Source organism: Apium graveolens, chromosome 5 (assembly GCF_009905375.1).
Source record: "Apium graveolens cultivar Ventura chromosome 5, ASM990537v1, whole genome shotgun sequence".
NCBI lineage: Eukaryota > Viridiplantae > Streptophyta > Magnoliopsida > Apiales > Apiaceae > Apium > Apium graveolens.
This window is the reverse complement of record NC_133651.1, coordinates 41,935,688-41,947,231: the sequence shown is the minus strand read 5'-3', so window position 1 is coordinate 41,947,231 and position 11,544 is coordinate 41,935,688. Positions and strand designations below refer to the sequence as shown.

Genomic DNA, 11,544 nt, shown 5'->3' with positions numbered 1-11,544 from the left:
AAATTAGCAGTTTAAAAAAATTAAGCTATAAATACTTATATTTTATAAAGTGCCCGTACTAAAAAAAAATAAGCTCCATATAAATCTTGTAATTTTTTATAAATTAAGTCATATTTAGTTTTATTCATAGTCTATATGATCATATGAAGATTAAGGAGTTATTTGTTAAATCTGAAACATAATTTCTGAATGATAAAAATTTCTGGACGAATAGTTATCTGAATGATAGATGCTTAATATCATTTGACAGAAAAAAAATATGGCTTCTCTGAACAAATGTATTTCCATTCTTTTTTTCCAAATCACAAAAAAAAGTTAATTTATCGTTATTTTTTCTTTTATCACATGCTATACAAAATTCAGTTTGTCTAATTTAAACTCAATGTGAGTTCTTCAGAATAATTTAAATTTTTTATACGTAAATCATATTTTAAAATTGTTATAATAATATATTAGTTTTTTATATTTTCCAATAGCGATCATTTAATTTCAAAATCGAGAAATTTAAAATCATGCTTCTAAGTGAAATAGTAAACAGAGCCGGCAACATACAAGAACAAAGAATAAGAGTAATGGATGGTCCAGAGCAAAATTTCAGCATATGTCGTCCATTTTTCCTATCGTCCAGGTCAAAGTTAGGCGGACAAACAGTCTTAACCAATTAATCACGACTCGTTAAGTTTATTTGGTTTCATCCAGTTGTTAACAAATGACCCATAAATGTTTGAAATAGAATTTTTTAGCACTTAAATATTAAAAAAATTTAAAAAATTTACTGAAAATGTTCAAAAAATATTTGAATTTAGGCTATAAAGGATAACGGTTAATATAGTCATTTAAGTAGATGGTGGCCCTTAGGCCGGAGGAATCGGGGGTTCTGGATCCACCGGTATAAGCCTCTGAATATAACAACAAGTTGGGCTGGGCCAAACAGGGCCAAACATAAGCAAGTTGGGCTGGGCTGGCCATTAAATTGTAATGGGACATAGCACATAAAAAAAATTAGGCCCTACAATTTGGGACACGACTTACACGACACGAAATGACACGAAAATTTAGTGTTTGTGTTTGCCCTTTTAGTACACGACACGCAAGTACACGAACACAAAAGTACCCGGTCTAGATTTAGTGTCGGTTTTGTGTTTAACCTTCGAGTACACGACACGACACGAAATATACGACATAAATAAATATTATAATAAAATTTTAATATTGTTTATAAATATATGTAGAATTATAATAAATGTATGTATATTTATTTTTAAAATATTATCTGATTTCATTATATTGTATAGAATTGAGATTCGAATATATATTTTTCATATATTTTATAAATTTTTACCTAAAAATCTTATATTTTAATTTATATTAATATTAAATTTAATATATATTAATATTGAATTAACACGACATACACGACACGAATAGACAAGAAATGAAAGTACACAAACAAGAATGTACACGAACGCTAAACATGTTGATTTTGTATTTGACATTCAAGTATACGAAACACGAAAATACACGACACGAAAGTATACGAAATCAACGAATTGCCTGGTTAAAAAAAATTGAAGAGGCCAAAATTTTCAACCTAGGCTGAAGCATATCATGGTCCCCGATTGATAGTCTGTTTCATTTCATAATCTGATAGGGCTCTCAACATCTGCCAGTTATTCACAATATAGATATATATATATATATATATAAAAAAAACTCAAGTCGGAAGATTTTATCTCCTTATAATCTTAATTTGATATATAGGAACACAAAAATTGACAAAATTTGTAACAACTTATTGCGTGAGAGAAGAGTCCCCGTGAGAGGAAACTAAGTCGACGTATAAATTTATTCATTCGCGTTAAAAGTGTAAAGACCTGGTGTGATATATTGCAAGTCTGTGTTATACTTTACTTGGATACAATTTATTGATGAAAATTTTATTCCTTTTGCTCCTATTTTTAAATATTTTATGTTTATTTTTTTTTCATACACATTTAAGCGATTTAATGACATAATTAGAATTATTTCTTTATTTTAATATTATTTATTTGAATAAAAATATTACATTGCTGCATTCGTTCACAAAAAAAAAATTAATTTTAATCAAAAAATTAACTATAAAAAATGATCAGATTGAGTATGAGCTCCCGTCCCTCTTGATGAGGGATGTCAGTAGTTGTGATTAACTATTTATAAAATAGTAATCAAAAAATTTAACGTATTTAAAAGCAGAGGATGTTAGGGTTTTGGAGCAGAGCTCAAACTTTCTACAATGGATCGTAACAAAGAAAAAGTTGAATCTATGCTTAATAGATTCGTCAACATGGAAATTGAACAAAAACCAGTTTCAAAACAATGGCGTCCCCGTGCTTCACAATGTACACGTCAATCGAGATAAACCGCATTTAAGCGACATATTCTAACTCAGAAGTCATAATCATAAATTCTCCTCCCGTGGATTCGAACTGTGACCAAGAGAATAGTTATCCCCTTTTTAACCAACCAACTGAGTCAACTCTTACGGCAAAAAAAACAACTAAGGTTTAGGTGAACACCTTGTACGTGATCTTAATGATGAAATCAACAAACTTTTACCAGAGAAATTGCGCTGGGAACATAAAATAATTGATCTAGGTGGACCTAACTATATTAAACGTTTATCGGTAAGTAGTGATGAAAATATTGATGATGTGACTAAGAAGCATAGTGATAGTTATAGGTATTTGGGAGCAATGAAGAAGTTGAATGGTGTGCGAGAGGTGTTTGAGACGAAGCTAGCGGGGTCAAGAAAAAGGAGGAAGACTGGGGATGATATGTTTAAGAGGATTTTGGAGGAATTTGTACTTTTGGCAATGGAGGAGAAGGTTAGCTAGTGGGATGATGATATGGAGGCGATAAAAGGGGAAGCAAAGGGATGTGCTATGAGTGCACTAGAGGCGGTGAAGTTTTTGCGAGAGGAGGAAGATAAAGATAATATGGAGGAGAAGTTTATGATGCACTTGCCTTTGCTGGATGAGAATATGCTTGAGAGGACGATTGTGAAGCTGAAGCTTTCAAATAAATATGCAAGTAGAGATTTGCTGGAGGAGCAAAGAGACGAACATCATGCTTAACATTTAGTGCTATATGGCATGTGTTTTTACTTTGGAGGGTGGTAATTTTGATGCACAATGCTGACCTTTGTGGGAATCTTTGTAGGTTAAACAGTTCTTTGAAAATGTCTGTGCCTATGTATTTGTTAAGTGGAGTCTCCACGATGGTAAAAATATATTTATATTTCAAAATGTGTAGAAAATTACTAATTTGAGTGTTACAAAATTATGTTTAATACATACATGAAATAGTATGCTAATAACAATAGCACTCCTATTACCAAGGTCTATATTGCATTATAACATTTATAATTGAGTATAATTCATCATCATGGTCTTGCAAGCGAGATATGGCAAGAAACTACAACTACTTCCTATAATATAGATACTTGATAATACACATTCTACAAAAGAAACATTGGGTGTTGGAAAAAAAACTTGTAATAACAAAAACCCCAGTATATAAACCATACTAAAGGCCCCCCCTTGCGACAATGCTGAGAAGTCTCTGCTAATGGCAGTTCTCCGCTAGTATCTCAAATTTGATACCGTTGCATCATATTTGCAGCTTCTGTGCAATGTCTTCACAAAGTTCCGGAAGGTTTGGCTACCGAAATGACATAAACTGATACGCCGGATAGTAAAGATGCTTAGTTAACCTGATGTAGAGCAGAACATTGTAATAACATTTAAAATCCACAATTTAAGTATCAGGTACAGCTAGATATTGATTGCATTTGCCTAATGTTCTACAGAATCATTGTTAATAAAGCTGGATTGCTGGTTTCAGATTTCAATACTATAACACCAGCTGAAAACTTAAAAACTTGTTTCGTCGTGCTAAACAATCGCAGTATTGTTTCATGCAGATGAGATATATGTATTTAGATAATTGTAAGCATGTCAGAGTGGCAGCAATTCTAACCTTCAATCAGCTTGCTAAATCATTTTTTACAGTTTCTTTGACGGTAAACAGGGGAAGTAATATTTTAATAACTTAGCTGCGGAACTATTATAAATAATTGAATATCACAAACAAGAAGATACAAAAAAGCATGAAACTATTAAACTGATAGATTACCTTTTAGGAGCATTGCTGATTGCTCATACACTGTTCTGAACAGCTGTCTCCCTTTCTTTCATCATAATATCTTCAAATTCTAAACGCTTCGCAACCCTTATATCAAGTATGCTGGGTGGAGCAGGTCTTAGCGATCCATGCAACTCAACTAGTTTAGAGAACTCTTCTTTCGTAATATTTTTCTTAAGAACAAGCTCATCAACCACAGCATCCATGAGTTTCCGATTCTGCTGCAGGATCTGTTATGCAAAACAGCAATTGCAACATCATAATTACAATACATAATAAAGGCCATAACAAGGGCACTTCAATGTAAATGAGGTACCTCTTTTGCATGTTCATAACACATATTTAAAATTCGCAGAGCTTCTGTGTCGATCTCCTGATGTATAGCAATTCCGAGAGGTAGAGGATGTCCATATCACATGAATTAAGAAAATATTAAAGAGTGTGATGATAAATTTGGTTTCTATGCTGATACATAGAATCCCATGGACCCAACTGATGACAAAGGTACTAAAGCATAAACACACCCCCAAAAGTGTAGCAGAGGCTTTAAATTACCTACCATGTACTGAAAGCAAACTTGCCAAATACTAAATGTAAAAGGTAAGAAAGAGGAGTTCTAATTCGCTAAAAAGAAAAAGGGAAAAAGCTGACGTCCTGAAATATAATAATGAAAGAATTGAACCCATACATTGATCCGATCTGCATCCCAGAAATTCGATAAACCATAATATTTGTCAGAAAGGCCACCAAGAACAAAAGTTCTTGCTGCTGACCTAGCATTATCCATGGTTTCCGCCCATATCGTACTCAACTGTAATAATTGAACATGTTAATGAAGTATATTAAAAGATGCACTGGTTATTTCTCCCATATTGTATTCAACTGTAATAATTTAGTGATTTAATGAAAAGTATATACATGGCATTTATGTGATATCAGCCAAATGTGTACTCTGATGCAATTGCAATAGTAATTTTCTTAATAGTTTTTGCTACTTCGTCATCAATGATAGTGGTAGCATTATCTGGAATGCCTCTACTATATAGGTTACCTTTACCATTTACCAAACATACATTAAGCCACTGTTAAGAGGACTGCTACTACGCTTCTAGCATTCATTAAACAGTTTATCTTGTATTTGCCTTTTTAAGAGAGTTTCAGCTATGAAGTGGCAACAAATGAAACTCATTTTCACACATCATGTCAAATGAAAACATCATATACCTGGCCTTCACCGTACCAAAATTCATCAGCTGCTCTTGGTGCTAACTGTACTGTAATATAATCCAAAAGGGATTGCCGACTGCAAAAATTCACAAGAAAATTAAAAGAAATATAACCACTACAACACTAGTCTACAGGCAACCGTTATAAGGTACTTGAGACTTTTAATCACGAACTTCCACCAGTTCATTTAAAAGGGTAAAATAGACCCAACACCTCTTAGTGTAGTGGTATCTCCCTCGCTCTCTTTACGGGATCTTATCAAAGACAAGGGGGTGTGTGTGAGTGTGTTTAATTAGCAAAAACGGTAAATTAGATAACTGAATACCACATGTATGGCAGTGATTAACAATACTTGGATTTCGTTAAAATTTAAATATTACTTTTACTATAAAATTTGCACGCAAATTTGAAAATTGATTACACTTCCTCTCCCATTAAAAGAAATGATAGATAGATAGACATAGATATACACACATGAAGGCAGTGGATCCCGGATGTGGCTTGTGGGGCATGTGTCCCACAAAATTAAAAACCAATAACTAAAGTAAAATAATTTCTGGTTTTTTTCAGTTTTAAGCTTTGACATGACAATAATTTCACTTTGAGAGAGTTTCATGTGAATTTCTAAATTATATATCAAATTTCTGGTCCAAATGCACAAATTTTCAGGATATCTGCAGAGTAAAAAGAAGCTGCAAAAATTTAAAAAATTATTACATGTATATATTTTTATATATGGATAACTTAATATTATTAGTCCCCCAATGAAGGTTTTTAGATCCGGCACTACACCAAGGATAACATTGAATTCTTCTGTTTGAAAGTTACTAGAAAGCTATGACATTTCTAATGATATTTTTGAACAAAAACATCAGAAGTTAACCAACCACGGAATGATCAAAGGCCAAATCCGAGGCAACTTTTCCCGCCAAACAATAAAAAAGAAGGTAGTAAAACCTTCTTGAGATGACGCTGGTAATTTAATAAGTATATTGGAACAACAGATTGTACCTGAGCATTCCTTCTTTAAATTTTATGTGATCCAATTTCATCCGGACATAACCCAACTCCCTTCCAGCCCTGGGTGCAATTGTAAGCTGCCCAAGGGAAGATATCAATAATAAAATCATGATGCTTGTAGAATTTCGCAAAAAAAAAAAATGTAACAGTGAAACAAGGTGGAAAAGATTAGCATGAGGGAACATATTAATGGCTATTTAGCACAATCTTTACAACCATACAAGATTAGCAGATGTACAAGTAATTGAATAAATACATCTACGAGCATGCCTATATTTCTGCCTACTATTGGACCAAGTATTGGTGCATATTTCGGATCTACAAGCATGCCAAAAAAATACTGTTATATCTTTATATAACCCTTTAAAGTAAGAGCTATGTTGTAGCATTGAACGAAAACTTCATCCTCAGCTGAATGCTGATAATGGGGCATAACTGTTGATTGTCACGCATATATATTTGTTCTCAACATAATCTTATGAAAAAATTATATGGACTTCTTGCTCAACATGTTACACTAATTCAAAATAAGAATCTCACTAAAACGGCTTAGAAGAAATGCAGTATACTTCACATATTGTAGAATTATGCCTAAGTTTTCCATTTTCAACCTTTTACCTATATGCTGCACATGCTTAACTAAGCCTTCATCTACTTTCTAGAAAAGAGACCCATAACCAGCAAGGAACATAATTCCGGGAGATAAAAATACAAACAATGTAGCAGATGATTAAAAATATACCTCGTTAGAACTTTCATACTCATTTATCCAACTATCTAGAGATGATTTTTTTTCTTCATAAGACTTGCATACTAAATGGAATTACATCATTCATCATTTATTTCCAAGTCCCGCAAAAAAAAAAGACAAGAGGTTAGTCGGGGGATTTGAAGAAACCCTGGAAAAAATTAAAGAATTTACTAGAAACTCCTAGAATGCAAGTATTAGTAACACCAAAATGCCAAAGTGCATCAGAACAGAAGTCGATTTACAACATATGATTCTATGAGATATATCAAATAATCAAACGATACTCCTTTTTTCATTATCGATTCAATTTTAGAGACTCAACATCAAAGTTCTTCATTAACAGTGTATTAGCCTTGGTGAAGAACCAAGAATATTTCTGTATAGCACCCAGAAGTGATGACACATTCCACAGCAAGTAAGCTAGAATATATCAAACATGATAAGGCTCAGACAAAGGCTTATAGCTAGGTTAGAAGAACATACAAACTCAATATTCCTAAGATCAGGGAAGTTCACAGCTACAACAGCCATTGCTGCTTCATTTATGGCTACTTGCTTCCATATTTCAGGGCTACGATCTTTTCTGTCAAGCATTCCTCTATCCTCAACCTGTGCAGCTTGTAACAAGTCATCGGTAGTGATCTGCAGCAAGTGCAAAAGATATTTAGCAATTCCCAAGTTTCCATGACAGTACTCAGATGCATTTCTAAGTAGTTTACTACCTCAGTTCTTCCTTCACGCATCATATTAATAGCGCCAACCTCAATTATGTTGGCTAACTCCGCACCAACCATTCCATCAGTCATACTGGCAACAGCCATGTAGTCCACATCTACAGCCATTGGCTTCTTACGAGCATGAACCTAGTAACAGTAATAAAAAGATTGATCTAAATACAGGAAATAGATTTAAGAATAGATGTCTAAACAAGAATATTCATAATGTGCTTATTTCTCGAAATTAAAGTTGCTGGGAAATTATAACTTTACAAAAATAAGCAGACCTTTAAAATTTCAACACGTCCTATTAGCCCTGGCTTTGGTATAAATATTTTCCGGTCAAATCGCCCTGGTCTTACAAGTGCTGGATCCAGAATATCTGGTCTATTTGTTGACGCAATAGTGATCACATTCCCTCTTCCTTCAAATCCATCCAAAGATACAAGGAGCTGGATTGGATAGGGAGCATTAAATATTAAACAACATTCAATGCAATCAATTGAAGTACTAGAATTGTATTCTAAACAATGCCTAGAACCTGATTCAAGGTAGCATCACGCTCTTGTCCACCAGAACCTTTAATCAGACCACGCTCCCTTCCAACAGCATCCAATTCATCAATGAAGACAACAGAAGGAGCCTATGCAAATATGAAAAAAATATCTGATATAAACCGAACTAGGAACATCACTGGAACAGGATAAACACGAGTGCCTCAAACAGCTAACAATACTCACATTTTCCCTTGCTTCCTGGTAGAGTGCGCGGACACGGGAAGCACCAACCCCAACATATATTTCCACAAACTGAGAGGCGGAAATGGAAAAGAAATTCACGCCTGCCTCACCGGCAACAGCTTTTGCTAATAAAGTCTTCCCTACCCCAGGAGGACCACAAAGAAGTATACCACCTATAGGAGGCAACACACAGTGCACACATTTCATGACTAAGTAAACCAAAACGCACAGAGAATTTGCATTTTATGAAGCGCAGAAGGCCATATAAAAGTATTTCCGCAACTTGAACAACACTTGCAATTACCAAATCCAATGGCTGTATGTAGGTTTAGGTAGAATTATTGGTTGAGAGGGTAAATGATCAGTACAAACTTTTTATGCATAAAACTATAAAGTGTGTGACCTTGTTTATATAAGATCAAGTAAGTAGTTTCCACAACGCAAGGTTCCATATCGGTCAAAAATTAATGTATGCTAATTCAAATATCCGAACATGTGAACCACACCACATTGCTCATACATTTCACTTTTAATAGATATTCCTTCAACACTTTTATTAAGAAAAGGTGTGCCTACTCTTGCTATGGCGTCAATTTATGTTATTTTATTAAGTAGACTATATTTACTATTTTTGCGGTATTAATTGGGGATACGAGACCATGCAGAACTTTAAAGGTTTTTTCATTAGAAACACAAAATGTTGAAACATTTCATACTAAGTTCATGGTATCTGTAAAGAACACTCATCATAAAGTTGCAGCCACGCATAACATATTAAAATGGCAGCAAGACGAATTAAAAAAGAATTCACTATAAAGAAATGCATACTCAGTAACTATAAAAGTAAGTCTATATATATTATTCAGTTCAAGTTACGTCAAGATGGAGGAAGATTTCTGACCAGGTATCCTGACTCCCCTCCTGCGGTACATTTCTCCATGGGTAAAGAACTTCACAATTTCTTCCAGTTCAAGTCGTATTTTACCTAGACCCGCAACATCTGTGAACTTGACATCCATTCCTCTTTCCATATACTGAGGAAGTCTGCCGTTACGTGCCTTACGGACACGAGCACCAGACTTCATGAACTGCTCTGCCATCTTCATGTAAGGATTTTCCTCAGTTTGTGCTCCTTCCTCATCCTCAGTCTCAGCCTTAATGTCTTCAGCTTCCATCCCCAGCATTTCCCTCTCAAGCTCTCTCATTTTCCTCTTCTCCTCTGCATCCGCTTTCTCGATCTTCAACCTATCCTCATAATCCTTCTTCTGCTTCTTATAACTCAGAACAACAGTACGATAAAATATGTAAAAGAAAAGCAGCCCAAGTAGTGTTGTAACATTTTTGTCTTGGGCCAAATCATCCCATATACTGCTAGTACGCAGACTTTCCCGTTGTGCTCTAAGCAACGACTCCTCCTTCCTAATCTTCTGTTGCTCCCTCCTCCTATTCCTCTCCTCTGTCTTCCTCTGCATTTTAATTGCATTCTCCATCATCTCCTGCTCCAATTTCGTCCGCTTCAAATCCTCATCCCTCTGCCTTTTAAGCTGTTCCCTTTGCCTCTTCAACTCCAACGCCTTCTTCGACAACGGCTTTGGCTTCACAGCCGTAAACATCTTCTCCGGAATCTTCAACAAAAACCCTAAATAAGGTGATGGAATCTCCGGCTTCTTCACCGGAGGCGAAAACGCATTAACACAAACCGAATCAATCCCCAACTCATCCCACTCCACCCAAAACTTCGGATCAACCTCAAACGAAGGCAACACAATCCTCAAAACCCTAGAATCCTCCAAAACAACTAAAACAACCTCAGCACGTTGCTTCAACTCTACATCCGGAGGCTTAATTATATGCTTAAGTCTCCCTTCCTTCTTCAAGCCTAATATCTCACTATACGCAATCCTCTTAGCCACAACCGGAAGCCCCTCCGACCACACTTTCAATTGTTCCGGTGTAAACGCCTCTACGGTTTTTTTATTTTTACTACGCTTCGTAACCTTCACCGCATTCACACCTTGTGGAAATGCAGCTGACACAACAGTTAATGTAACAGACAACCTAACTAATTTAATCACATTCTTTTCCCAATTATCATCCTCATCGTGTATCGAATTACCTAAATTACAGGATATTAAAGGCCCAATACGTATCGAATTCGTCGTAAATCGGGTTTTTGTATTACGAAGATACTGAGTAGTGGATAAAAATGAAGAAGTGAAATTACAGGTACAAGCCATGAGAAATGTATGAAAAATTGAAATTCAAGTGAATAATTGAGAGTGAAGTGTGTAATTACTTGACTGTGAAGATCAATTTGGTTGAATTATGTTCTCGAGAGGCGTGAAATTCGATGAAGCAGCCATGGAGTTTTTAAGTTAGGGCACCATGTTGTTACCAGCTGAAAACAATAGCTAAGAAAGAAGATAGCAAACTCATTTATTTTCGTCAAGGCCGGAAGAGTCAAACTTTTCCTGAGCTAATCAACATTTCATCCCTGAAACATGTTATCTGTTTTTTTTGAGTTAATAATTAAAATGGTTTGTTAGTCTAATTCGTATTTCGTAGATATGCATTTTAATTAAGGATTTTTAGAGGGAGGGTACATCGGAAGAGTCGGTGTTCGACTGGTGATGGCCGTTAGTATCGAAATTTATTTAGGGGAAAAAACTCAAAATCTCACAAATAATAAAATATGGTACTTTTTATTACTCAAATACGTAATTTTTTCAAATCCGTTTTTAAAAACCGTAATTATAATTTGCGTTTTTATTAATTTCAAAATACATATTTTTATTTTAAAAAGAATTTTATTTTTTTTCGAAAAATATATAAATCATGCATTTATGGCATAAATGTCATTGTTTGAGCGTTATTACTTGTTAAAAGCTTATTCAAAACTATTATAATA

General features: G+C 34.6%; 2 protein-coding genes across 3 annotated transcripts; one reads left to right on the top strand and one right to left on the bottom strand.

Moving 5' to 3' along the window:
- The first annotated feature begins 2,272 nt into the window (after positions 1–2,272).
- On the top strand, positions 2,273–2,873 carry LOC141660005 (pre-mRNA-splicing factor ISY1-like). Its single transcript, XM_074466959.1, has 2 exons — positions 2,273–2,378; positions 2,548–2,873. The coding sequence occupies exons 1-2, from the start codon at positions 2,273–2,275 to the stop codon at positions 2,871–2,873; spliced, it is 432 nt and encodes a 143-aa protein (XP_074323060.1).
- Positions 2,874–3,257: 384 nt separating this feature from the next.
- LOC141723896 (putative inactive ATP-dependent zinc metalloprotease FTSHI 2, chloroplastic) lies at positions 3,258–11,160 on the bottom strand. Of its 2 annotated transcripts, XM_074525838.1 has the most exons (12): positions 9,538–11,159; positions 8,637–8,809; positions 8,438–8,539; positions 8,184–8,348; positions 7,903–8,043; positions 7,664–7,822; positions 6,421–6,506; positions 5,407–5,485; positions 4,871–4,993; positions 4,499–4,555; positions 4,174–4,412; positions 3,258–3,751 (listed from the first exon to the last, which is right to left on the bottom strand). In XM_074525838.1, exons 1-11 carry the CDS (start codon positions 10,871–10,873, stop codon positions 4,197–4,199), a joined length of 2,637 nt encoding a protein of 878 aa, XP_074381939.1. In that variant the 5' UTR covers positions 10,874–11,159; the 3' UTR covers positions 3,258–3,751; positions 4,174–4,196. The 2 variants fall into 2 exon arrangements, with proteins under 2 accessions (XP_074381939.1, XP_074381940.1); XM_074525839.1 differs by lacking the exon at positions 4,871–4,993 and having other exon boundaries at positions 9,538–11,160.
- Between the last annotated feature and the right edge of the window lie 384 nt (positions 11,161–11,544).

Bases quoted from the DNA above. Each gene is read 5' to 3' on its own strand.
- LOC141660005 (XM_074466959.1), top strand. From the start codon at position 2,273: ATGGATCGTAACAAAGAAAAAGTTGAATCTATGCTTAATAGATTCGTC. The intron at 2,379-2,547 runs GTACACGTCAAT...ACTAAGGTTTAG, and splicing joins GCGTCCCCGTGCTTCACAAT to GTGAACACCTTGTACGTGAT.
- LOC141723896 (XM_074525838.1), bottom strand. From the start codon at position 10,873: ATGGCTTGTACCTGTAATTTCACTTCTTCATTTTTATCCACTACTCAG. The intron at 8,540-8,636 runs GTGAGTATTGTT...ATATTTGCATAG, and splicing joins ACCAGGAAGCAAGGGAAAAT to GCTCCTTCTGTTGTCTTCAT. The intron at 6,507-7,663 runs GTATGTTCTTCT...TCCCTTGGGCAG, and splicing joins ATCTTAGGAATATTGAGTTT to CTTACAATTGCACCCAGGGC.